This window comes from Mauremys mutica, chromosome 8 (genome assembly GCF_020497125.1).
Source record: "Mauremys mutica isolate MM-2020 ecotype Southern chromosome 8, ASM2049712v1, whole genome shotgun sequence".
Lineage (NCBI taxonomy): Eukaryota > Metazoa > Chordata > Testudines > Geoemydidae > Mauremys > Mauremys mutica.
The window spans coordinates 27,881,362-27,906,457 of record NC_059079.1 but is presented as its reverse complement, the minus strand read 5'-3'; the positions used below and the strand labels follow the sequence as shown (position 1 = coordinate 27,906,457).

The window sequence follows — 25,096 nt, the reverse complement described above, 5'->3', positions numbered from 1 at the left end:
GGGAGCTGGCCCATTCCGCATTCAAGACTATTTGCAGCAGTTGGGAAAACTCTAGTCATGGACTTGTTCACCATGAGCCAACAGGAGGGTTCTCATGTTAAACAGCTAATCCAAAGAAAGAGGAGGACCAACAGGCATGGATGCATCATCTATCTCTGGTCATGATTCTTGGAGACATTTACTATGAATCAATGGGAAGGGGAAAATAGCAGTACTCTTCCAAACTCTGCCTACTGATCAAGCTCTGTCTACATCCCATACCAGAATGAGTTGCCACTCACAGTAGCTTCTGAGCCCTGGTAGGCTTCCTGGTCTTGACTTCCATCAGTGGGGCTTGTGTGTACTGTGCATATCTTCATACTATGACTGCTGTCACTCTTCTTTCTTGCATGTTTTTGATCAGCAAAAAGATCATTTAAATTTCAGTACTTTAAATGTTCATCACTGGGATTCAGTGTTAACACCCAGTGAGGTCAGTAGGGATATTGTATACCTCTCAGAGCTATTGCTAAGAGTCACTTATGCTAATTGCTGAATGAATATGAGCAGGAAGCTCTTTAAAGCTCCCTACCTGTAAATCCAGGCTCTGTAAAATGTTCATATAGCAATACACAACTTTCTATAGAATTTTCTATAGATTGCCTTGTATGGTTTTAATTAGTTAAGGTCTTTGGCTGTTGAAATGACTGAATGTTTCTAATCTTAAGTGAGTTATATAGACTTTTGATGGCCATGCAAATACTCAGCTGGCGCTTTGGCCACTAGGCCAAGTTTTGTCACATGGGGAAAGCTTCAAATCCAGAAACTGGACAGTCTCCCTCTGGAAAGAAGATATCAGAGCAAGTCTATTGTCAGATTGCTGAATGAACAGTTTTTAAAGAAATCATGCTTACACTCAGGGAAATCTCTTCTCCTGCAACATTACTTATGTGTGGCACATCCTTAGACTTATTTTTTTACATTAGAACAATGCACCAATTCGTATTTGTAAGTATTAGACCCTTGACTTAAGGGGCATCCTTGTCTGCTGGCTTCAGTGGCACCTATAGTCATTGCTGCTGTAAAATTAACATATGTAATAACAAAGATAGACTCAAATCCATTTGAGTCTAAATGGATTGTTACTAAACTATTTTTGTACAATTTAGAAGCTCTTTGCAGTTCCCACTGCAGACTGCACTTTGCTCCCAGCTACAATGACACTATAATTAGTTATGCAATAGACAGATGGAGACTGTCCAAATTATCATAAACTGAACAATATGAACTCCATTAGCTTGTATGCTAATATTGTTCTGTGGCCAAGGGTGAATTTGTACTGAAAATTAATATTATGTTTTACATTTGGAAGATTCATTTCAAAATATCATTTAAATGTATCACTTTTGTGTAGTTCGTTTAGTAATAGATGAGCTGGGGTTTGTGAAGACAAGAGATGAAGATGAGACTGCTAATCTCATATGGAGTGATTCTGCTGTGCAACAAGACAAGATTGCTGAGCTCCGAAACTACCAGGTAACATGCAACATACTTAACGTTTCTGAATCAGATTTTAAAAACACTATTCCATTCTGAAGTCATGAATTAATCACTTGGTATTCCTGGGTCAGTTGTACCCATCAAAAGACTAGAAGGCAGAAACACCAGCTACATCAAATATTTTGATACTAAGGATTCTTAATTTCTATCTTGTTTTCCCAGTATGAAGTTTCTGTATCACTTGGCCTTTAGTGTCAACATCTTTGGTGTTCTAGGAGTGCTTCTGCTTGCCAGTGGCCTGTTGTGAGTGAATGATCAGAGATTGAGTGTTTTATGCAAACTACAGAAACATTTATAGGATAAATTGGATATGAGCTTGTATATTGTTAGATAATCAGAGCGCCTTTCCCTAGTATTTGTCTATAAGTCATCTCCTTCCTTTTTAACATTAGTTTGTGACAACAGTATTTGTTTACATATAACTCTGAGTAAAAGGATCTGATTCTCTTCTCACTTGCCGTGAAGTCAGTGGAGATACATAGAAGTAAATCTGGCGGGAAAGGAGAATGCAGCCCATTGCATCTAGAGAACTCTCTAGGATATCGAGCATAATTTAGAACAGTCTTTAGCAATTAATGTGTAATCTGATACTAATTTAATTGACGGTTTGAAATGTTTGTCTATAATATTTGTGCTAGAAACTCATAAAAATACCAACATTCAAATTTTTTTTTTCCAGAGAATCAACCATTTTCCAGGAATGGGAGAGATCTGTAGGAAGGATTTCTTAGCAAGAAACATGACCAAGTAACTTACTTCTTACTAATTTAGGAATGGCATTTGGAATGCAGATTTAAGTTCAGTCACTTTTCAAACATGTTTTTTTGATGTTGTACAATATTGAATTGTCTCTTATGAGAACTTTTTATTTCTACAGGGTACAATAACAGAGCCATGAAATCATTTCTGAGGTTCTCAGTAGTGTTGGCCCCAATCCTGCATGCTGTAGCATGTAGATAGACTTCTGTGCCTGTCCTGTTGACTTCATTGGGGCTCCATAAATGCACAGTAGTCTGTCCACACACCACACAAGGCAAGATTGGAGCCTTACTTGTATTATAACATGTGCTTTAAGCACACTTGCGTATAGATGATTTAGCAACAGAAACAGGAGTAGGGGGGACAAAGTATTCAAATATATTGATATATAGTAACTTAGTAATATATTATCTATTTAGAATAACAAGCAGTTGTCTGTCTATCTATCTATCTATCTATCTATCTATCTATCTATCTATCTATCTATCTATCTATCTATCTATCTATCTATCTATGTAAAGTATCTTATTAAGAAACTAGTCCTTCCCTTCTGTGGACTATCTTCTAAAATGTCAGTTGGGGTTTTTTTTTTTCATTATTGAAAAACATACAAGGTACTGAACAGAGACTCAGTGTAAATTGACACTGCTCCATTGAAATCAGTGAAGCTACAATGATTTATGCTGTCTGAGGATCTGGCCCAATGAGTATAACCTATAAGAAAAGAATATTAAATGGTGATTAATCAGCCTGTTACTAAGATAAAGAAGAGCTTTCCAAATGTGTACAGAAAGGTTTGTGAATATATTGATATATGTACAGTAAATTAGTTCAAAGTAATTTAAAAATACAGTGTGCTGTTAATCTTTAGACCTAAAATTTGACCTACACTATGTCTGTTTTCTTCATGGAAATGTACATGTGTGTTCCTGTTTTTACATGTGTGCACACACAGCATACTATTATTTATTTGTATTACCAAAGCACCTAAGAGCCCTAATCATGGATCAGGACACACTGGACTAGAGGCTGTACCATCACAGAACAAAAAGATGGTCTCTGCTTCGAAGGGTGTACACAATCTAAGTGTAAAACAAAAAGCAGACAGAATACAATGAAGCAGTATTGGCAAGCATGATGGGCAGTGTTATGTTAGTCATACTACTTCATGTCTGAGATTTAAAAAAAAATGTGCAGAGCAATAAAGTGCTCACGTTATCATGTATATTATCAGGTTCAGGCTGAGAACTTGCCTCTCAACCTGCTGAAGCCCAAGTGTGAGATGCAGTCTCAAAATGGTGTCTGTGACAATGCTACAAGAAACTGTAAATAATGTGGGCTCAGTTTCTTAAGCAAAAATATTTTTGGGTCAAATATATCTCTGGTGTAACTTTACTGAAATTAATCCCTGCTGTAATTCTATTTATCTAGTCTATTTTCCATTACCTCAGTACTGTGAGTCAACATTTAATCTTAATAATTTACAGTAATCAAAGTGCCATACCTCAAGACCATTTTGTGAAAGAGGCAAATCTGTATCTAAAGTTAAGGGGAGTTGTGAGATACGGCTGGGAATACTACAATATGTAGAGTGGAGGCTTTGGTTCCTGATTGCTGCTGTTCTGTGTTAATATTTGTGACTATGTATATAATAGTACAGAATTCTTATTTCTGGCCTCATGCTTTTCTGCTGCATACAGTCTCTTCTGTTCCCTTGTTTCCTTAATTGCAGGATGAAATGATGCAGAACTGCTTTTGTTTATGATCTTACCTCTCAGCTTTGCTTACCTTTTTTCAAGAGTGCTCTGGAATGTTGCTCAGTTTTTTTTTTAGATTGTTTTCTTTGCTCTATTATGCAGTTCTTTCAGTGACAGTCACGCTTGCAATACAATACAAATACAGCTCTTGTATTCTGTTGAGACAATGGGGCACCAGGGCAAGCAGAAATAGAGTACTGTATTTTGAAAATAGAAGCAGCAAATGTCCAGAACACAGTGTTATCTCTAAATCCTTTTTTTAAAGGAAACAAGCAATCAAGTAAATAAAGCGGAGTAGAAAAGCTTTAGAATAAAACTTTATCCTTACAATAACATAAAGGCCTGGAGCTTAGCCACAAATAGAAAAGCAACATATTAATCTGGTAGCATGTTTTGCTAAATATATTGCTCATAAACACAGAGAAAAAAGATGGTAATTATATATTAAGGTTCAGAAGAACATAGTGCATTGTTTAGGGATTTAATCACACGAGTCTCTCAAACACCATTGTGAGTTATATGCAGTTACGTGTACCCCATGCAATTCTCTGAAAAGTCTCTTGAAGGTTTCTATTCTAAGCTTAGTTACTGACATTGGGCAAATCACTTAACCTCTTGCTTCAGTTTGCCTATCTGTAAAATCAGTATAATACCTCCCATGAGAAAAATACTGATAGTTAGCCCTCAAAAACCTAAATAATTGCCCAGACTTGCATAGTATATGCGCTAGTGCTTTGACATGGTCAGATGAAATTCCCTATAGGAGTGCAAACTTTTTTATTACAAATATTCTTTTATTAAATGCTGTAGGGGTTTTGTACTTATTGGCAATGCACAGTTAAAGAAAAAAAAGATGAAGATAATAAAAGTTCTAAACTGTTGTGCATAGTGGAGATTTGTATAGAGATACGTAGGAGTAAATCTGGAGGGAAAGGAGAATGCAGCAGGTTTCTGTAATGTTTGTTGTATACTTAGGAGACTAGATGATCATAATGGTCCCTTCTGATCTTGAATTCTATGATTCTATGATTCAGTGACAGTGTGTCTATTGTACCAATATTTTTAGTATTTTGGCTCCAGTCCTAGTCTTGCAGATGTGCCTGGTAATTCTGTCATTTCTGTTACCAAGAAGCAATTAGAAGTCTCTTATGGTCTCATAGAGTTGGACTGAAATGATACTTTAAGTCCACTTACATCCAAAGCATCCTGACCTTATTGCTTTCATTGGCAAAGTAAGAGTATAACTAAATCTATAATCTGTTAGAGAATTCACTGCACAATGTTATATTTATTTTTAAAAAATCAGTTTGGGTCATATACTGCTGCCAATTTACTTTTGAAACATCCAAATCTTCTTTGAGTGGCCTCTGCACATTCACACTTTTCAGATGTGTCAACTTGCAGTGTGAACTGGTGAAACCTTCTAGTGGTGGCGTTCTTGCATTTCCTTCTTTTCCCTTCATATTTGTCCAATGTCTCATGACTTCCTGGTACCATTTTGTATCTTCTTTTGGGTATCATAATTTCCAGTTTGGGAAATGCTGCCATAAACTTCTTGTGGTCTGGGTCCTCTTTCTTCCCTGTCACCACCCACACTTCTTCCTCCATCCTGAAGACATGAATTTAGGTCTTTTGGTTCCTTCTGACCTTTATTTCACTAATATATATACCAGAAATATATATATACTCTCCCTCCTTCCCCTCTTTTCCACCCAAACACACACAATTGTCAATATGTATTCTTATGAGTATCTTCAGTATAAACATACCATGATAGCATCCCAGAGTGGCACAAAAATGAAATTAAAACAATGCACTGGGGATAAAATATGGCCAAAATTTTGCCACCAAAATGTGATAATTAGGAGGATGTCTCTGCCAAGGGGAGAAGGATCTATGAACTGCTATATATCTTAATCACATTGTATGCTTTAATATAGGAATGATAGCATATCACCAAGGATTTTTATTAATTGAGACACATCTTTTTGGAGAAATGAATCCATGCATGAGGATATGCAAAAAATGCAATATAGCCCTTTTTATAGTTCTGATTGTTTGCATATTAATGCATCATAGATAACTATTCTTAACTGTTTTGGACTTTGTTTTCTTGATACTCTATTTTGTCAATAAACTTGCTTTTCAGAGTCCCTATTCAGAATACAATTTAGTCCTGTAGACTGAAGTGTAACAGGTTTAAACTTGAAGGTTGAAAAAGGTTTCTAAACTCAGTTTTCCTTTTTGCAGAATGATCAAGTCTCAGCCTCAGGAGTATAGTTTTATTCCTCGAACATGGATCTTCCCTGCAGAATATATGCAATTTCAGAACTATGTAAAGGAACTGAAGAAGAAGCGAAGACAGAAAACTTTTATAGTCAAACCAGCTAATGGTGCAATGGGGCATGGGTAGGTCGATTTGAAAAGATTATTCATGTTATCTAAACAAAGGTGAAATGTTTACAATTATTTTTTCCAAATAATGGGTGGCTTCTGAGATTAAATCTTAACTTTTGTGTGTCTTATCCCAAGCTACTGTCATTACCTGGAAACTGTGTTAGCAAGAGGTTTAATATGTGAATAGTAGTGTCCGTATAAGAAGGCTCACATTTTGACAAAGGCCTACAGACCAGTAACAGCTGAGATATAAGGCTAAATGGAAATGGTAAAAGGGGAGCTTTGTTTTCTGTGTTACAGAAAGCTTTTGCTGATAAGGGGCTCAAATAGGACTTGAGATCAGGATTCCTTTTTGTGAAAATATATATAGACAATATACTCTTTTATCTATGGAATGGGATGTTACAGGAACAACCAGGTGAGTTGAGGGTTTATTCTGCCACCTGTAATCATGTTACTCTGCACGTAGCCCCATTGAAATCAGTTCGGCAGCGAAGTGGCACTGAATCTTGGATCTGGGGCAGAAGAGCTGAAGAAAGTATAGGAGCCAGTCTCTAGAGCTGCATGGCAAGAAATAATCTTAAAAGCCAGTGGCTGGTCACTCTGTCTAGTGTTTCTGAACAGCAGAGGGAAACTCATTATTCCAACTTGTCAGATGAATAGGAGCAGAAAGTTATTTTTAAATGTTGCATTGATTTTTTTCATCCCATTGTAGCACTGTCAAGTACAGGAAGCAATAAAAGCATGTAAGTGAATGGCATATTTCTGTACCATGCAAATAAGATACACAAATATCTACATAGATAATGGAATTAAGATGGTTCTCTGGCTGGTCAGCTATGAAAATGTACTTCAAAGAGTTGTGTCAAATTTCAGTGTTTTAAATTAACCTTTGTTTTAAACAGAATCTCTCTGATAAGAAATGGAGAAAAACTACAAGCTCAGGATCACTTGATTGTTCAGGAATATCTTGACAAACCATTTCTTATGGAAGGTTACAAGTTTGATTTACGAGTGTATATTCTGGTAACATCCTGTGATCCGTTAAAAATATTTTTATATCATGATGGACTTGTGAGAATGGGCACAGAGAAGTACCATCCTCCCAGTGACTCTAATTTGGTAAGTGGATGCTAGTCCCAATGTATCACTTGCAATAATAGCACTATATATTTTCTGAGGGGATGATTGAATGAATGTCAGATACATAGCAAGATTAGCATTTGGAGAATTGAAAACAAATGTCCATATTAACCTATAATTTAGATTAGGTTTTCAAATCCAGAATTAGTTTTATATTTGCCAGGCAGGACCTTTCCGTTGTCAACTTAAAGTTCAGAATGTAAATGAGAAGTTAAAATAAAAGACAGCCTTCGAGACATTTAACTCATTGTTGGCTCTGCAGTGCTAGAACATGATGACATATCATTGCTTATATAATAATCTTCAAACCACTCTGCTTCTTCTGTTGTCTCCAAAAGACTTACTTCCAAAAAGAGAGAAAAAGGCAACAATTATTAACCTTCAAACCTAGACCAGGGAGAACTAAAGTAGATCCCATCAATGTCTGTTATATTGAATTTATATTTATTCAATACTTTGTCTTTGGTGATGAGAAAGGGGCATCTCTTGCCTTATCCTGCATCAGGGAAGTCTGAGTTTTGATTTGAACGGGCACAGAATCAGTCCCTCCAGTGTGTCAGCCAGGGATCTGGGAAGCTGTGCAGAAGAGGGATCAGAAAATGAGAGCTGGTTCGTGGGCTAATAACGGTTGCTATTGCAGTCAGGAGTCAGAATCACTGCAAGTGAGGGGTGGTTACTGTGGGTTTAGGGGAAGTATTATCAGGAGCAATGGTCTACAGGGGAATGGTTTCTACAGTGGAAGAGAGGAGTGGACAGAAGAGCCCGATAGCAACAGCCACTTCATATGTACCTGCTTGTGGAAATATATATTTGGCTGCTTTACAATGAGACAGTAGAAGACCACCTGCACACTTGGGGGAACGCACCAAATCATGAGAGACACATATTAATTCTACTACTCACTGTATTGTGTCTCCAAGTGAACAGTAGCAGTATTTGGGCCTTCACAGTGTGACACAGAACAGAATACGAGTGGCTACTGAGAAGCAAGTAATTTAGAGGCATCCCAGGTATAAGTGATTTCAGTTCTTGCACTACTTTGTTGCATAGGGAACCTGTTGTCATGCCAGCTTCCTTATTCCACACCCATGCACATTTCATGGGCTAAATTATGGCTGTCTCAATATGGGTTTGCTGGGGTACTAGTGCGTTCAGAGAGTCTTTTTTCCCTCCCTGCTCTCCTTCCCCTACTCCCCTCTCACTGCTCCGGTGGAGGACACAGTTATAATTTGGCAGCCAGTGTGCTCTGATGTTAAAACTGGGATGTACAGCTGCCGCCGCCAGTGCTTATTGCCTCACAGGGACAAAGTGTTTGGTGTGATGGATCATAATCCTGGCACTGCCCCTCTGCCCTAGGATTGCAATGGGAAGAGCACATATTGTATCTGTAGTAACTGCACTTGTCTCAGCCCCTTGGGAGACATTATCCCTGTTCCTAGCCTCTGCAGGCATTGTACCTTCAGCGACCATTGCTAAGCCCTTAGTATTTTTTTTACAACAGCAGTGCCCTTAATGTTTTGTTTGTCAGTTGGTGATCTATCTCACATTTCATCTCCTGATACTATTTTCAAATGCTAAGGCATTGGCTATATGATTTCTTATAAGATGTTGCATGAAGTTACTTTGTGCATTGCTTCTGTTAATATTCATCAGTAAATCAAGCTTCCCTCGTCTCTTGCATGTAATTATCAAAATTCATATTCAGAAATAGTTGCCTTGAATATTGTTTGCATTAATATGCCACCAGTATCACTGAAATATGCTCTGTGACTGGGCAAGTGAAGTGGAGAACAGTCAGAGTTCTTTTGGTTCTGCCTACTTCAGCATTCTCTTCTCTAGCATTGTTATCATGCAAGGACTTTTTTTCCTTTAGTTTGGACCTTATAAAACAGCTCTGTGCTCTTTTCTGAAATCTGCTGATGCCCTAATTCATCAATTACTTGACGCACTTTTGAGTGGCCTGGCTCATCTCTGATAATCTAAAAATCCAGACATTTTTAGAGCGAAGATTGTTAAACAATTTAACTAATGTTCTGAAAAGGGTTTTATTTTTTCGTAATCTGCAAAACAGTTAAGTTAGGGTAGTTGGCATTTTATGGAAAGATGATATCTGTGGCTAGTCAAGACTGTGGGCTTTGATCTGATTCTCACAACAGAAATTAGAAACCATAGCAGAAAGCCATTTTGTATAGTGTTAACCCAGTATACTGTCAGCTATCCTGAAATTAGGCTATTAAGTTTTTCAGATAAAAGTAACTGTGGTGAAATAAACAGTATGACAGGGGAGAGCTTGGATTGTCTCCTTTCCATCAAATTGGTATGGAATTGGGGCAGAAAGATTGTAGCAACATCTACTGGCCCTTGATTAAGCAATAAGGTAAGACAGATTGTGTGGTAGTGCTGCAGTAAGGCTGATTAATGCTCACATTGGAAGAACATGCACATAAATCAGTGACTTATAAAATGGCCTCTAAAGGAAAAGCAACATATTGTTAAATTTAGGCTTGTTAAAATGGTTCCTCAGGAAACAAGTGATGTTAACCATCAAAAATGTTACTTTGAAAATACCCTCGAATTTGTGTCCTTCTTTTGAAAGCAGGTTTTGCTTTTATTCAATGTTTTATCTCCTAGTTAATCTTGTGTGTGCGCCTAGTATCCCCCTCAGGCTCTCAGTCTGATCAGTTCAATTCCATTTTCAATGGCAAAACACAATTGAAAACATAAATCAACTCCTGTTTGCATTTTTCCATGTAAAATAAAAACAAACATTATTGGGCTACATATTATTGATGTTCTGCCTTGGAACTTCGGTGCCTGTAATGTCTGGGTACTAGCTGCCAATCCTGAGCCTCACTGACAACTGCAAGGGTGATGGAATAGAGCTCATGAGTAGTAGATATTTTTAAGGAGATAAACCAGATCTTCATCATGAGAACATTTCTCATAAATAGAGTACAGTGAAAACTGAAAGGAGGATTGTCTCAGAATGAGACAGGTGGCCAAGTACTTAGTAGCATTTTCCTGGTCTACAGACACCTCTGATAGCGGGGATGTAACCATTCTGGATGTTAACTGCTCTGTAGATACTTTTCTCTAGTCACGGACGGCTCCAGGCACCAGCGGAGGAAGCACGTGGCTGGGGCGGCACATGTTAAGGAGCAGCATTCCGTCTATTCTTGGGGTGGCACAGTCCGGGCGGCTTTTTTTTTTTGCTTGGGGCGGCAAAAATGGTAGAGCCGGCCCCGTCTCTAGTTATTGTTTATGTATGGACATATAAAGATTGGCAACACACATAGACCCCAGTCCAGCAAAGCAGGTAATCTTATTCTAAGTAGTCCCATTGACTTCAGTTGGCTTAAATGTAAGCATATGCATAAATTCAAACATATGCTTAAATTCTTTGCTTTATCAGGGCTGTAACATTCAATATATAAAGTCTTCCCAAGAGCTAATTATACTTGAGCTTCATGTAATGATAGTTGTACTGTGGGTTTATTTCAATAAATGTCATATGAAACTCAAAATACAAATTCATATATTTAATGGAAATAAAATAAATATTACAGTATGTCATGGTTTATATAACATTAAAAGGCTTTTATTTCAGTTACTTGGGTTTTCTTTTTAAATTATTTTGAACCACATATTCTGGATCCATATTTAAGAGATATCTGTTACCTTTCCCTGCTTGCAGAGCCAGTTGTATATGCATCTAACCAACTACTCTGTGAATAAACATAATGAGCACTTTGAACGGGATGAAACAGAAGATAAAGGCAGTAAACGGTCCATAAAATGGTTTACTGAGTTTCTACAAACAAATCACCTTGATGTTTCCAAATTCTGGAGTGATATTTCAGTAAGATAAAACGAATGTGCAATTAATGATTTATGTATATACAGCATATCAGTTTAGAAAATTAATGTCACCTGTCATCTCTAGACTTTGCGTGGAAACCACCATGTGTATTGCAGCGTTATTAATCCGAGCTCTCAATAATGCGCACCACAAAGCACATACTGTAAATTGGTGCTAAGGGCAAACTGTTGTTTTAAATTTTTTTTTAAGGCTTATAAGTAGGACAGCTTTCAGACTGAATTAGCCTTCTTTATGGAGAAACTTTTTTCTGCAAGGTTAGCATTGAAGTCATTTTGCTAGACAATGTAGGACAGAGTGAATTAGTTGCGATAAGAATAGCAGGGGAGACATTGATAAATTTGGAGAAAACTCTGCCCTGACCTATATGTCATGGAACCCTTAATAAGACTAGAGTTGCCCAAGATATAAGGCAGGGCAAAATTAGACTTAATGCTATTTTCAATAGCTGCTTAAACAAAGGGCTAAATTTATGCTTAAATCCCTTAAAATGGATTTGTTTATATAATTCCCTCAGACTGCTTTAAAAGTATAGCAATCATTTGTTCAGCCTTTTCATAACCACAGATGACAGATCTAGACAATTCCTCTTGTCATGAATGTATCAGAAGACTTGAATATGAAAAAACTTGATTATGATTTATCTCAAAATACGCTGATATCATTCCCTGCAGTTCTAATGTAACTTTGTGAAAAATCCCCACAGGAACTAGTGGTGAAGACTCTCATAGTAGCAGAGCCACATGTCCTTCATGCTTATCGTATGTGCAGACCAGGCCAAGCTACCGGAAGTGACAGTGTCTGCTTTGAAGTACTGGGATTTGATATTCTGCTGGACAGAAAACTAAAACCCTGGCTCCTGGAGGTAAAGCACTTTGGTTAGACTGTAAAGTCTGCTTATACAAAACTAAGTACAGTCATGCCTAGCCAATACCTTCATGGGAAAACTCCCAAGAAAAATCCAAGCATTGTAGGGAGGGGTACTGGTGATTAAATAGCTGGCACTCATCCCTCTGAGTGTATGTGTACACTGCATGCTTCTTTCAGCAGCAAATAGCAAATAGACATGGGGAGCCCCCCTAGCACAAGGTAAGCTTAGATGAATAGAGTGAGTACAAACCCTACACTGCTCTCTACTCTCCCAGACTGTGCCTCCCCATCTACTCTGCTGTTTTTAGCAGTATAGTGTCCCATTGCCTCCCGCTGTTGGAGCCTTTCCCCGCCACAGGAAAAGACTCTGACAGTGGGGAGGGGGCAGCAGGGAAAGAACGCTCAGGCTCAGCCTTTCCCCACTTACTTCCCACTGCCAGAGCCTTTAACTGACACACGTAGCTACACACGGCAGCATGGATGCAGCTTGCTTTTTACTGTGGCATGTAGCTGCCAGTAGTGGCATGTAGTATAGAAGTAGCATGAGCTATTACTGAATCGGTGCCCTTGAATGATCCTGGGGTTGGGAAGTTTGGGGTAAGGGAAGGATATTGTTTTGCTGCAGGAGTTGTATTTCACAAGAGATGTAAAACTAAGGTCCTGACCACTTTAAAGTTCACATACAACTTTTTGTGAGAGGAAGGGTGTAACCCTGGCTTCCTGACCACATGCCAGCCTGAGGACCACTCTCACTCAAACGAAGTACTGTTTTCCTCTGCAAGGAGTCCCATTGGCTTCAGTGCAACTGCTCAATGTGAGTAAAGATGGCAGAATCAGCCCTCCATTAATTAATTACATTTTGTCCAGTTAGATCCAGTTAGATGTCTCTGGCCGGTTAAGTACAAATATTTGATAAGTCTGAATGGTGTCTACTGCAGTCCTCCCTAGCTGGAAGGATGGTGTCTGTGAATGAGTTCAGGCAGAGGGGAAGATACTGCCTTCCATAGGGTGATGTGAAAAACATCCTCAAGCCTTTTGCACCTTCTCCGCAAAAAACAATAAGAATATTGACATGTCTCAGCATTTTCAACATTACAGTTAGTCTATGGAGGAGGAGACCTACAAATCACTTTGGAAAGATTTATTTTCCATTTCTAGTTTAGAAACTAGCTTTTTCTTTTGTCAAAATATTGTTATCTTTTCTCAGTTAAGATAGAGAACAAGCTTGTCACTTTTAACATACAGTATAACGCCATGAATCCATTATTTTGGAGATGGCATTTACAGCTTTTGGACTTGATCCCACCAGGTGCTGAGCACTCTGAGGTGATGCAGCAAAGTGCGTAAGCATGTGCTAACTTCAAGCGTGTGCTAACTTCAAGCATGTGAGTAATCCCATTGACTTCAGTAGAACTATTCAGGTACTTAAAACTAAGCCCTTGTTTAAGTGTTTTGCTGGATCATGCCATAATGCTTGGTGCCTTGCAGGATCAAGCTCTTTAGTGAATGAACCTTTCCCCCAAGATAGGCTTTAGCTTGTCCGTTCAGAAAAGAAAATGGCACCACTAGCCCTGCCCACCAGATGCAGCAGGAATTTTTTAAAATTTTTGACTTGTAATGGTTTATTCTGTATCAGTTTTTAACAAACTGCTTGACACAGATGTGATGCATTTTCCAGACGGAGGCAAGGTCACTGAACGTTTTGTTTGACTTTAAAAGTTACTTTAACTCTACACAGCTTCTCTATCACTCTTCGCAACTTCTGTTTGACAAACTACTCTGAAGTACATAATGCAACTTTAATCTATTAGCACTTCCATTTCTGTGGATGGAAAAAAGGAGTCATACTGAACAGAACTTTAGTTGTCTTTGGTAACCCAAAAGACAAACACCAAAGCAAGAATCCCTTGCACACCCATTGTTACTAACTACTTGATACACTATTTGGGCATACAAAAATCAATTGCTGCTTGAACAAAGCAACTGTAATCAGCGTAACTGGGAAGCATAGAGGCAGAATGTAGGCACCAGCCTTAAACAGTTTTTCACTCCACAGTGTGGATTAGTAAGAGAGTTTATTAGTAGCGCTTGGTCTACACCTAAAATTTAGGTCAACCTAGCTATGTTGCTCAAGGATATGAAAAATTCACACTCATGCGAGATGTAATTAAGCCTATCTAAGCCCTTGTCTAGACACTGCTAGGTTGATGGAAGAAGTTTTTCATTGACCTAGCTAACGCCTGTCGGGGTGGATTAATTACAGCGATGGAAAAACCTCTTTCGTTGCTGTAGCAAGTGTCTGTGCTACAGCGGTGTAGCACCAGCTATGCTGCTGTAGCACCTGTAGTATAGACATAGTTTAAGTTTACAAATGGATTACTTCTAATCTTGAAACCTAATCTGTTTACACCCAGTCAAAATTAGGTGCAGGTTCGGTACTGCCTGTGGCCTTGCCAATGTTTTATGAATTTACAATCACAATTACCTATTTTTGAGAGAGAATTTTTTCCCTTCCCTTCATGAAAGACCCACATAAACAACAGATGAAGCTGTTTGACTGACTAAACAGGGGAAACAGTTAAACTGACTCTATAAAGAGTGCTGTCAAGTGAACAAATTTACTTTCTTCCTCTAATCTGAAGTGTTACTTGTAAAAATAGTAGTTAACAAGTCTCAGAAGCAGGGTATGTGTGTTTTTTGTTTTCCTTTTAGTGGTCTCTCTTTAAATACACGGTTAATGCACGTTTGGGGCTTTGTCTTTTTCAAACAAACTAGGTGATGTTATTATGGGAGCTGCTTGCAGTGCTTGTATAGCTTGAGGAAAAACCAAAGCATTTTTTAAAAAAGTTTGCCTACTGACAGTAAAACATGATGATGATGATTGATGGTATTGATGAGCAAAACATCCATAATTAATATGCCAAATGATAGCCTTATTCTCCAACCACTGACTGTCATTGAGTAGTTTAGCAGGCATATTTCTCACAAAGGTTGGCCTAACTTTAATTAGAAAAACATATATTCCTTCTGCCTCTTCCCTGTAGAGAGACTAATTTGCTGGCATTGATGCCTTGACCAGAAACGGCACATGATGTACAATGCTGTATCTGCATTTTAGAAATGGAAATGTCTGTGTTCATACAAGTCACCAGCCCCTAAGCATTAGTAACATGTATGCAATTTCCATCATCCTAGCTTGTTGTCAAATGAAGGTGCATGTGAAGATGAGGGTTCTGGAGGCTGCCACCCATGATAATAGTTGTAAGGCTAGAATCCCATTGCTCCTAGATTCTGTGTGTGGGGTGTGTGCATATGGGGTGGTATTAGTAAACACTGCTTTGGAGCTGTATTACATATGGGCATGGGGAGTCGTATACTCTTTATTTTATAACGTTTTCATATTTAGTTTCAGTTCTAGAGGTAAGAGACATGACTAACCTTAAATCTTGTTTGCCAGAGACATTGAACTAATTTAATGTAGGTTCACCCTTTGCAGTAGATACAAACATTATACCTCACATCCACACCTCCTTTGTGAACACTCACTGTGCTTGTTCAGCTGTTTGCTTGCAGTACCCTCAAGTCGACATTTACTACGGCCATTATCCTTCTATAACATTTTTGGTTTCTTCTCCAGATTCCCAGTCTTGTCCCTTTCCACCCATTTCCCTCCTGCCAAGAACTCCTTAAAAGGAGTGAATCACTCTGTAGCACTGGTGACAAGCACAAACATCGCAAGTCCATGAGATTTCCCAGTGTATTGGGAGTGCTGCCAAGATAGAATTGTGATGAGGGATGCAGCCTCCGCATGTTTCCTTACCTCATGCGGTTTATTTTACAAAGGCAGCTGCACACATTATTACAAGAAAACTATTGTGATTGTTTCAATCTTGGGTAGACCTCTGTCTCTGCTTGCCCCTTTCACAGGTGGTCTTGATTGGACCCAACATTTGAGGACACCTCAGCTCACCTCTGGCATCAAGCATAAGGTTTTGAGGAAGCAGAGGGTAGGGTAGGGTCTTTGTGACAGGGGCCCAGTGGTGTTACCAGGAAAGAAGAAACATTAACCCAAATTTAGGGAATATGGGGGCAGATCCACAGTCTTGGTTCTGAGAGGGCTCCCATGTTACCAATCCTCAGGACACTCTCTGGCTCTCCCTTTTGGGGATGACATGGGTCCCAGGGTCCTGATGTACTTCTGCTTTCCACGTGGCTCCCGAGCCTGCCAAAGGGATCCAGTGAGCAGGAGCAGTGAGGTGCTTGGGACTGCGATTCTTCTTACAACCTCATCTCTGAACATTTGACTCTGCATTTTTCAATAGTCAGTCCTGCAAAATTAGCTTTAATTACTCAAATACCTGTTTGTCTCCAAATAGGTGCCCTAAAACATAGATCTAAATTGAAAAGTTAATCCTATGGAAACTTACAAAAACAAACCCAAATCAGTGGTTTCTGAGACAACATCCACACTTGGAGCTAGGGGTGTGATTTCCGGCTTGCATACACATACTTGTGCTAGCTGTCATTGAACTAGCACACTAAAAAATGTGAGAGCAGTTGCCCCAAGTATGTACGCCTCAGGTCCAGGTGGGTTTGTATTTGGGGCAGCTAGCCCATGCTACTCCTCACAGCTGCCTGTGCTACCATGGGTACCCGGCTATTTTTAGTATGCCAGCTCAATGAGAGTTAGCACAAGTTTGTCTATACAAGCTAGGGAATCACACCCCTGGATACAAGTTTAGATGTAGTCTCAATAATAATTGTTATCCATTCACATCATGCTGTGCTTTCTGGTGCCTTTCTGTTTTGAGAGTAGGCAAGATACTGACATTCATATAAATCCTACTCTCTCTGAGGCAGCCCACTTCAGAGAGCAAGTGTGTTGTAAATGTGAATATCCTGCTGTCTTAACAATGCATACTGAGCAGAGGATTGTTTCTAATCCTGAGACCTATGAACCAAAACAGAGTGAGTTTTAGGTTCACTAGTGTTCTTTTAAAGAAAAGAGAGAACTCAATCTACTATGAAATGAGGCATCAACATTCCTTACATGTACCAAAATGTAGAAAATACAATCTCTAAAAGACCTAGACAATTTAGGTATGCTTTTGTTGGAAGACTCTCTATATGAAGAAGAGGACAGTAAATACCCGTGGAAATTCTGGATGGTCTTCTGGCATTTCTGTGATTGTTTGAAATGGAAAAATGAATTCCTCTTCAAGTGATTGCATATATCCCTTCCACGCCCAGTGCACGAGAGTCTGAGACTTTTCCCTTTACCCACTGGGCTGTGCTTCAGCCACCAGATGCTGCTTCATGATGGTATAAATGGTGTAGCCTCCCCAACCCCCACCTCAGTTCCTTCTTACCACCTACGATCAGTAGTCTAAACACATCGTCTTGCTACAGCAAGTTTTTCCCTTTACAGGGAAATTTTCTTCTTGTCTGTAAATAGTTAAGTTAGTATTTGTTAGTGTCAGATTAGTGTAGGTTTTCCTTGCTGTTTTTCTTGGATCTTTGGTTCCCTTTTATCCATGGGATACTAACAGCTGGTACTGGGATATGCCTCAGTCTCTGAGTTCTAAGCCTTGTGCTGGCTACAGGAAATCTATGCCGGTGAGTGACCCTCATTCCACCTTCCTGAAGTGTCTCGATGAGGGTGACGTTCGCGACTCCTGCCAGATTTGCAGGGACTTCAAACCCGGGACAGAAAGGTGAGACTGTGCCACATCCTCATGAAGCACAGAGGATCAGATCATTTATGGAAGGAGCTGAATCTTTGTCTCTGCTCAAAGATCAAGATCCCTGGTACTGTCCACCAGTAAACAAAAATGAGGAGGACAGGATAGAGCATCCTCTGGGAAGAGATGCTCCCTGGTACTGACTTCTCATCAGGGGTCATCTATTATGGCACTGGTGCCTGGCCTGGTGAGACTGATGCCCACTATGGTGCAAACTCCTTTAAGGCAACAGCAACACCAAGAAAAATCGCTCAGTATCAACATGCTGGAGGCCTATGGAGCAGCACAGGACCTACTCTGCCTTTCAGTGCCAGACTCTCTGATGGTCCGGGAGACGAGCCTTGGTGGATCCTCAGGCTGATGCTTGGACTTACTTCAAAGACAAGATCAGCCCTTGGTACTGGGGGAAGAGCTAGATCTTCGGTGTGTCCAGAGCTTTCTCTCTGGTGCAGGGCAGGGGTAAACCCAGCGTGCTGATCCTGGTGCCAACATCTCCTAGGGTGACCAGCTGTCCCGATTTTGTAGGGACAGTCCCAGTATTCAGGACTTTGTCTTATATAGGTGCCTATTACCCCCCCACGCCCCATCCCGATTTTTCACACTTGCTGTCTGGTCACCCTAACATCTCCAGAGAGATGCCCCTGGACTTCAGCACTGCCTGGCACAGCACCATCATGGTCAGGAAACTCAGGGTCCTCCCAGAGTTGAAGGTTGGTTTTTATGCGCCTTTCTCACAGAATAGATGATAATACTGTTCTTCCCATTGAGGGAATTCTGTTACTGGTACTCAGCAGATTTCCAGAGACATGGGTGGTTGGAGCAGTTGTGGTTGGGGTCCAATGCCATAACCAATGGGGCATGCTCTTCCTTCCAGATCCTCACCCTTTCCCCAGCCTCTGGATTGAACTGCTTGTGAGTCACCTGAAGTAGAGTGGACATATGTATGGGACATGCAGTGTCTCCTGAGCACTTCTTGTGCCTGAGTGTGGCTCTGCAGTGGCCTGACTCAGTTGCCCCTCCTTAATGAGATAATAATGAGGTCACTTAAACAACCTGGTCAAGGAGAAGCCACACACTGCAGGAGTATAGCTCCCTTTAATACAGCCTCCTGAAAGAGCACTTCTACAGGAGTTTAAAGGCTCCTTAGAGGCCAGATAAAACTCAAAAGTTCCAAAGTAAACGTTTCTGGGTTCCAGCAGTAGCTTCTTCTGCTGTAAGACCTCAGGCTTCTCCATAGCCCAGGGAGCTTCTGCAGTTTTTCCCCTACTTGTTCAGGGTCTCTCCCAGGACTCCTGCCCTGGAGAACTTTCACCTAGTTCAGGCTCCACAGGAGCTCCCCTCCTCTGGAGCTTCCCTTGTCCTCAGGAACTTTCCTTTAACTGAGCTCTCCAACCTTTTAGACCTATTAGACTGAGGTGTTTGTTAATTAACATACTTCCATCTACTTAAGCAGTTAATTGTCCCCAGGTGGACCTAGGTTGGTTCATTCCCTTCAGTATAGTCTGTCACAGGTAGGCTGGGTACTGACTCCCTTAAAGGGACAGCCTGTGACACTGTGCAGTCATTCGAAGAAGAAAAAATGCTGACTATCCTGTTCTGTACCTGTTGTTCAAGTTGTGTTGCACACAACCATGCCGTGACCCAACCTCCTTCCCCTCTGTATCAGAGTCTGTTGGGTAAGAAGGAACTGAGGTGGGTTGGGAGTGGCCCTGCTCTTTACACACCATGCAGGAGGAGAGAGTAGTTGAGGGAGGATGTGCTGCCATGATGGGTACCACTAAGGGAAAAATCTCCGACTATGACACACTGGGCACACACACACCTGAAGTGGACTGGATATGTGCAACACACCTTGAAGAACAAGTTACAGAACAGGTTAGTAACTGTTTTTATGCACTTTGTTTCCTGCTTGGTGCGCTGGAAAGGCAAATAGTTGAATTGTGGGAGCTAAATTCAGCTCATACTATTTATTAACTTCATTTCAAATAAGGAACAGAGCATGCAGCTCTCCTCCAAAAAGAGGGTGAAGTGGCATGGTGGCGGTCCACGTGTTTTGTGCCTCAATGGTTTCCATATGCAGTGTGCTGAATTTACAAGGATAGAGGTTTTTGGTTTTTATTGTGAGCCCTGCCAACTGATCTTTGGGGTTGGAGGAATAAGCTTGGTCATCTTCCGGCTCATCTTTAAATCGTAGTTACACGTATGCTGCCCTCGTGGGTCCAATTCATGTTTGCCCTGCAGCCAAGCCAGCTGCACCAGAAAAAAGGGGCTACAAAGCAGCCACATAGGTTCCTAGGATTTGTGGTTCCCCTGTCACAGAGGGTTTTCCGGTCAGGGCATGAAGGAGTGGTGTAGCCTCTGGGATTCTGCACCACTGCAACGGTCTATAGAGTGCATTACAGTTAGAGCACATCTTAAGGCACCCCTGACCTAACCCTAACCTGTGCCAAAGGCGAGCCCCTAAGTACCCTGCACCTATGCTAATGCTGGCATAGCGGTGCCTTTCCTTCATTACCTTCCAATTATGTTCTTAATAAAGATTTTGCAACTCTATTGCTGTTAGGAAATTTGGACGGGGTAACTGATTAGAATTCATTGAACAATTCTGTTGAAGATGTAGTAGAAGGAATAGAATCCAGCTCATCTTTTCTCAGCTGTGATGGTTCTGCAGAGCTAATGGGAGTGAAAAGTAATAAAAACTTGAATGACTAAAAGAAGTTACCAAGTCAGACTCTTAATACACAAGGACCATAGTTCAGCAAGGTGCTTAAAATGTGCCTAATTTTAAGCATCTAAATCAGTGGGATTACTCATGTTCTTAAAGCGAGGCACATGCTTAAGTAACTTGCTGAATTGGAATCTGAGAGCAGACCTGTGAAGTAACAAGCTGCCACTTTTATGTAGTGACTTTTCAAAGTAGAATTATACTTCAAATGGTTAAACAGAAACAATTGACAAAGGATAGGCAAGCATTGTAGAAAATCTTGGGCACTGATAGAGGAAGATACACTCTGTATGGTCCAGCAAGGGCCAGCAAGAAACTTATTAAAACTACTTTGCTTAACTTAATTCTTTTAAATAATAAAATACCCTTGACTACAGTAGAGAGATACACAAAAGGTAGAAAGGATCCAGCTAATGTGTAATCAGAAATATATCCTAACCATATACCACGTATGGTCGTGATTATTATTTAGTTGTATTACAGTTGCACTTGGAGGCCCCAACCGATACTGGGGTGCCCATTGTGCCAGGCACTGTTCCTAAATACAGTAGGAGACATTCCTAGCCCCTGAGAACTTAGGCCAGATCTTCAAATGTATTAGATTCCGAACTCCTATTGAAGTCAATGGGTGTTAGTGCCTAAATGCTTTGAGGATCTTATAGTCTAATCAGCAGTTCTCAAACTGAGACCCCCTTTGAGTGGGGGTCGCCAGGGCTGGCTTAGACTTGCTGGGACCCAGGCTGTTCAGGGCTGAAGCCAAAGCCCGAGGGCTTCAGGCCTGGGTGGCATGGCTCACATTACAGGCCCCCTGCTGGTGCTGAAGCCTCTGAGCAATCCCTTCCCCCCCACCCCCCTCAGGCTTTGGTCCCTCCTCCAGGGGTCATGAAGTAATTTTTGTTGTCGGAAGAGGGTCATGGTGCAATGAAGTTTGAGAACCCCTGGTAGACAAGACAGATAAAAGGTATAAGGTGAAGGAGGTGAAGTGATTTGTCCAGGGTCACACAGCAGGTCAGTGGCAGAGCCAGGAATAGAATACAGATTTTCTGAGTCCCCACATTCACTGCTTGTCTAGTTCTGTTTCATGAAAATAGAAAACGTGCTATTTCTCTGTTGGTTCACTTCCATGAAAATAGACAAATATACCTTCATTTATGGGCAGGGCTGCATGAAGACAAACATAGATTCAGTCATGAACATTGTTTTGATGTAAATTTAAAAATGATATTTAAACCTACAAAACTCAAATTAAGCGATACACTAAGATTGTCTCCATTTCATCTCCCATTAGTTATTAGAAATATTCTTGAGCACCAGTGTCTAGTCAGGAATATCTTCCCAGCATTCATTATTCTAAAAATAAACAGAAATCACAGCCTCCTGCCTAAACTTGACTAATTTGACCTTTGCAAATTCACAGAAATTGCATGTGGAAGAGTGCTGACTCATTCAGACTGCCTTAAAGCAAACCACATTGCGCCACCTAGCGGATGAAAATCAGGAACATCTTTTTCTGATTCTGTATTTGAACTGATCTGTGTTTTGCAGAGAAGGATAAATATTACAATATTCTTCATGGTATATTGATAGATACTATTATACCGGTATAATTTAGAAAGAAAGTTCCCTTTTGGGCATGAACTGTGTATCAGCTTTGCCTGTTGCCATATATTACATTCCAAAGTTTGAGAAAGAGCATTTGAAGAGTGAGCTTGTAGGATACTTGACTGCTCCCTGCAATATGCAGATTGCTCTTAACTTCCACTGAAGTTAAGGGGGATTTAAAGGTACAAAGCAGTTTGTAGGTTGTGCTTGGCACTTCTTAGGGTATGGCTACACTTGCAGGTGTGCAGCGCTGGGAGTTACAGCTGTCTTCATACAGCTGTGTAGGGAAAGCGCTGGTGTGTGGCCACACTCACAGCTACCAGCGCTGCAGTGTGGCCACATTTGCAGCATTTACAGCGCTGTTGGGAGTGATGCATTATGGGCAGCTATCCCAGCGTTCAAGTGGCAGCAACGTGCTTTTCAAAAGAAGTGGGTTGGGGTGGAGTGTGACAGGGAGCGGGAGAGAGAGAGAGAGTGGATTTTTGGAGCTGACACTGAGTATCAGCTCCCTGCCTTGCAAAATCTGAAAATTTCCCCAACCCCTTACTCTTAACTGCAAACAGCCTGCAGACCAGATAAGCAGCTGCTCCAACGGACTCCCTTTCTTCCCCCTGCCCCCGCTGTTTCTATCCTCAAGCAAACACTCATCCCCCTGCCTGCCTCATTCACAGCAAGGTAGTGGGTTATCTCATTTGATTGTTCACAGTCAGTTACAGATTGATCACAGCAAACAGGAGCTGTATTTGTTTTTTAGATAAGCGGCTCCCGGAGCCCCGAGTTCACAACAAAACAAAGAGAGGCATCATAACAAAACAAAGAGAGTAATTTAGTTAAAAGCATTCTGGGATATCTCCTAATACCCTGGAGGCCAATAACAGCGCTGGTGTGTGGCCACACTTTACGAGCAGCGCTGCAGCACCAGCGCTGCAATCGTTATACCCCAAGCAGACCCAGGTGTACAGCCAGCGCCGCAGCCAGGGAGTTGCAGCGCTGGATGTGCCCTGCAGGTGTGGACAGTTACTAATTGCAGCGCTGGAAAGCCTCCACCAGCGCTGCAACTCTCAAGTGTAGCCATACCCTTAGTAAGTAACAGTAGGGAGCAAGCATTCCTGGGGGGAGATGGCTATGTTAAGGAAATACTTCAAGGGGGGGATCATAAGGCTTCCTTCCCCAAAAAGTGTGATTATTAACCTCAAAATATTCAATTTCTTGCAATCAAGATAGCATGTTTTAAAATACACACGCAGAGAACCGTACCAATCTATACTTCAGCATGTTGCAGTTTCGCAGTGAAACGGATGGTTGGGTTTGCGCTTCACTGAAGCACAGGCCAGCAAGCTTTCCTACCATGTCAGAGTGAGTGGGCCAGTAGAAGAGCAGTGTGTTGTCCCCTCACCTAGCTCTTTGCACACAGCAACACCCTGAACAGGACTATGATGTTTACTGTTGCCTGTTGGTTCTTCCTCCCTTGTGCTGCTACTCTGAGAAGATGGGCAGGACCAGGCTCTCATTGCTCCTGTGCAGCTCTTCTGGGGAGAGAAAGAGAACTCATGGGAAGGTGCCTTAGAAATTGGTCCCAGGGGAGGGAAGAGAGGTAATTAGGGGGTTGCTTTGCTTCTCTCTTCTTCAGCTCTTAGAAGGAGCACTACAGCCATTGCCTGTGGGCTTCTGTGATACTGAGGCCAGCCACTGGAAGTGAATAAACATGGATGCTGAGAGCTTGTTGCTGTGTGGGAGAGGTCTGTGATGCAAAGTACTCTGTGTTAGCCCAGAAAAACTAGCACAGTCCCAGCAGAATTGTGCAGTGGGCGGATATAACATACTCAGGCATGTTCAGCAGAAACATTAATAGAAAGCTGTATTTCCCCAGGGCTTCTGTAGTTTGTGACATCAAAAGAACCCCAGCTTTATATTCCAACACAAAAATGCATTAACTTGGAGTAAATTCCATCCAATTTGTGAAAAAACAGTACTAACAAAACAAGGAATCCAAAACTTTAGAATGCATTGTTGCAGGTTTTCATTTCTTATTTATGCTTTTTAAAAAATACAGATAGTTAATTGATATATTGTGTAAGGAACATAAATGGTTTCCAGAGTTTATGGAAAACCCTTAACTTGGGATTTCCTGTATTTTAATGTGTTCTATTATTGAGGAATGGACTTAAACAGGGTTAGCCCCAGGGTAATGCATTATTTGTGCTGGAAACTGACGTGGCTTTTTTGGAGCATAAATGCAGAGTTAAGACATTGAACATATGGACACCCACAAAAAAAAATCTTAAAGTACTGTCAAATCTGAACTTTTTTTACAGTTGTAAGTCATTGCTATTAAGGTGAAAAACTCACATTTATATGCAAAAATAGTGGGGCTCCTGCCAGGAGCCTGACAGCATAGGGCCCTGCTGCATCATCTGTTCCGGTTCTATAAAATGCATACTCCACGGGCTTATGGTAGTAAATGTATTTTCCACCCATAAAGGGCTTCTCTTGATCAAAGTAAGAACAGTTATGCTGAATAATGAGGAATGATTACTGAATACTATAAATATATATTCTATCACCAGCCTGTTATCAATAACTCTCTAAATATGAGAATTTTGACGTTTGTAAACTTCGTCAATGTTCAGCTAGAGGGATTTTAAACTCTCTCCCCCACCCTAGAAAATTATTGTAAAACCAGTAT

The 25,096-nt window shown here is 40.6% G+C and overlaps 1 protein-coding gene and 1 long non-coding RNA gene across 8 annotated transcripts in view; one reads left to right on the top strand and one right to left on the bottom strand.

The window, feature by feature from the left end:
- TTLL7 (tubulin tyrosine ligase like 7) overlaps positions 1-25,096 on the top strand; it is a 122,253-nt gene that overhangs the window by 46,306 nt on the left and 50,851 nt on the right. For all 7 annotated transcript variants that reach the window (XM_045026213.1, XM_045026211.1, XM_045026212.1 and 4 more), the window contains 6 exons: positions 1,394-1,515; positions 2,219-2,286; positions 6,306-6,464; positions 7,358-7,574; positions 11,290-11,454; positions 12,179-12,337. In XM_045026213.1, the coding sequence (XP_044882148.1) occupies positions 1,394-1,515; positions 2,219-2,286; positions 6,306-6,464; positions 7,358-7,574; positions 11,290-11,454; positions 12,179-12,337 (890 nt within the window). The remainder of the gene's footprint in view (positions 1-1,393; positions 1,516-2,218; positions 2,287-6,305; positions 6,465-7,357; positions 7,575-11,289; positions 11,455-12,178; positions 12,338-25,096) is intronic.
- LOC123375387 overlaps positions 23,867-25,096 on the bottom strand; it is a 33,515-nt gene continuing 32,285 nt past the window's right edge. The window contains exon 4 of the long non-coding RNA XR_006581427.1: positions 23,867-23,939. This is a non-coding gene — a long non-coding RNA (uncharacterized LOC123375387). The remainder of the gene's footprint in view (positions 23,940-25,096) is intronic.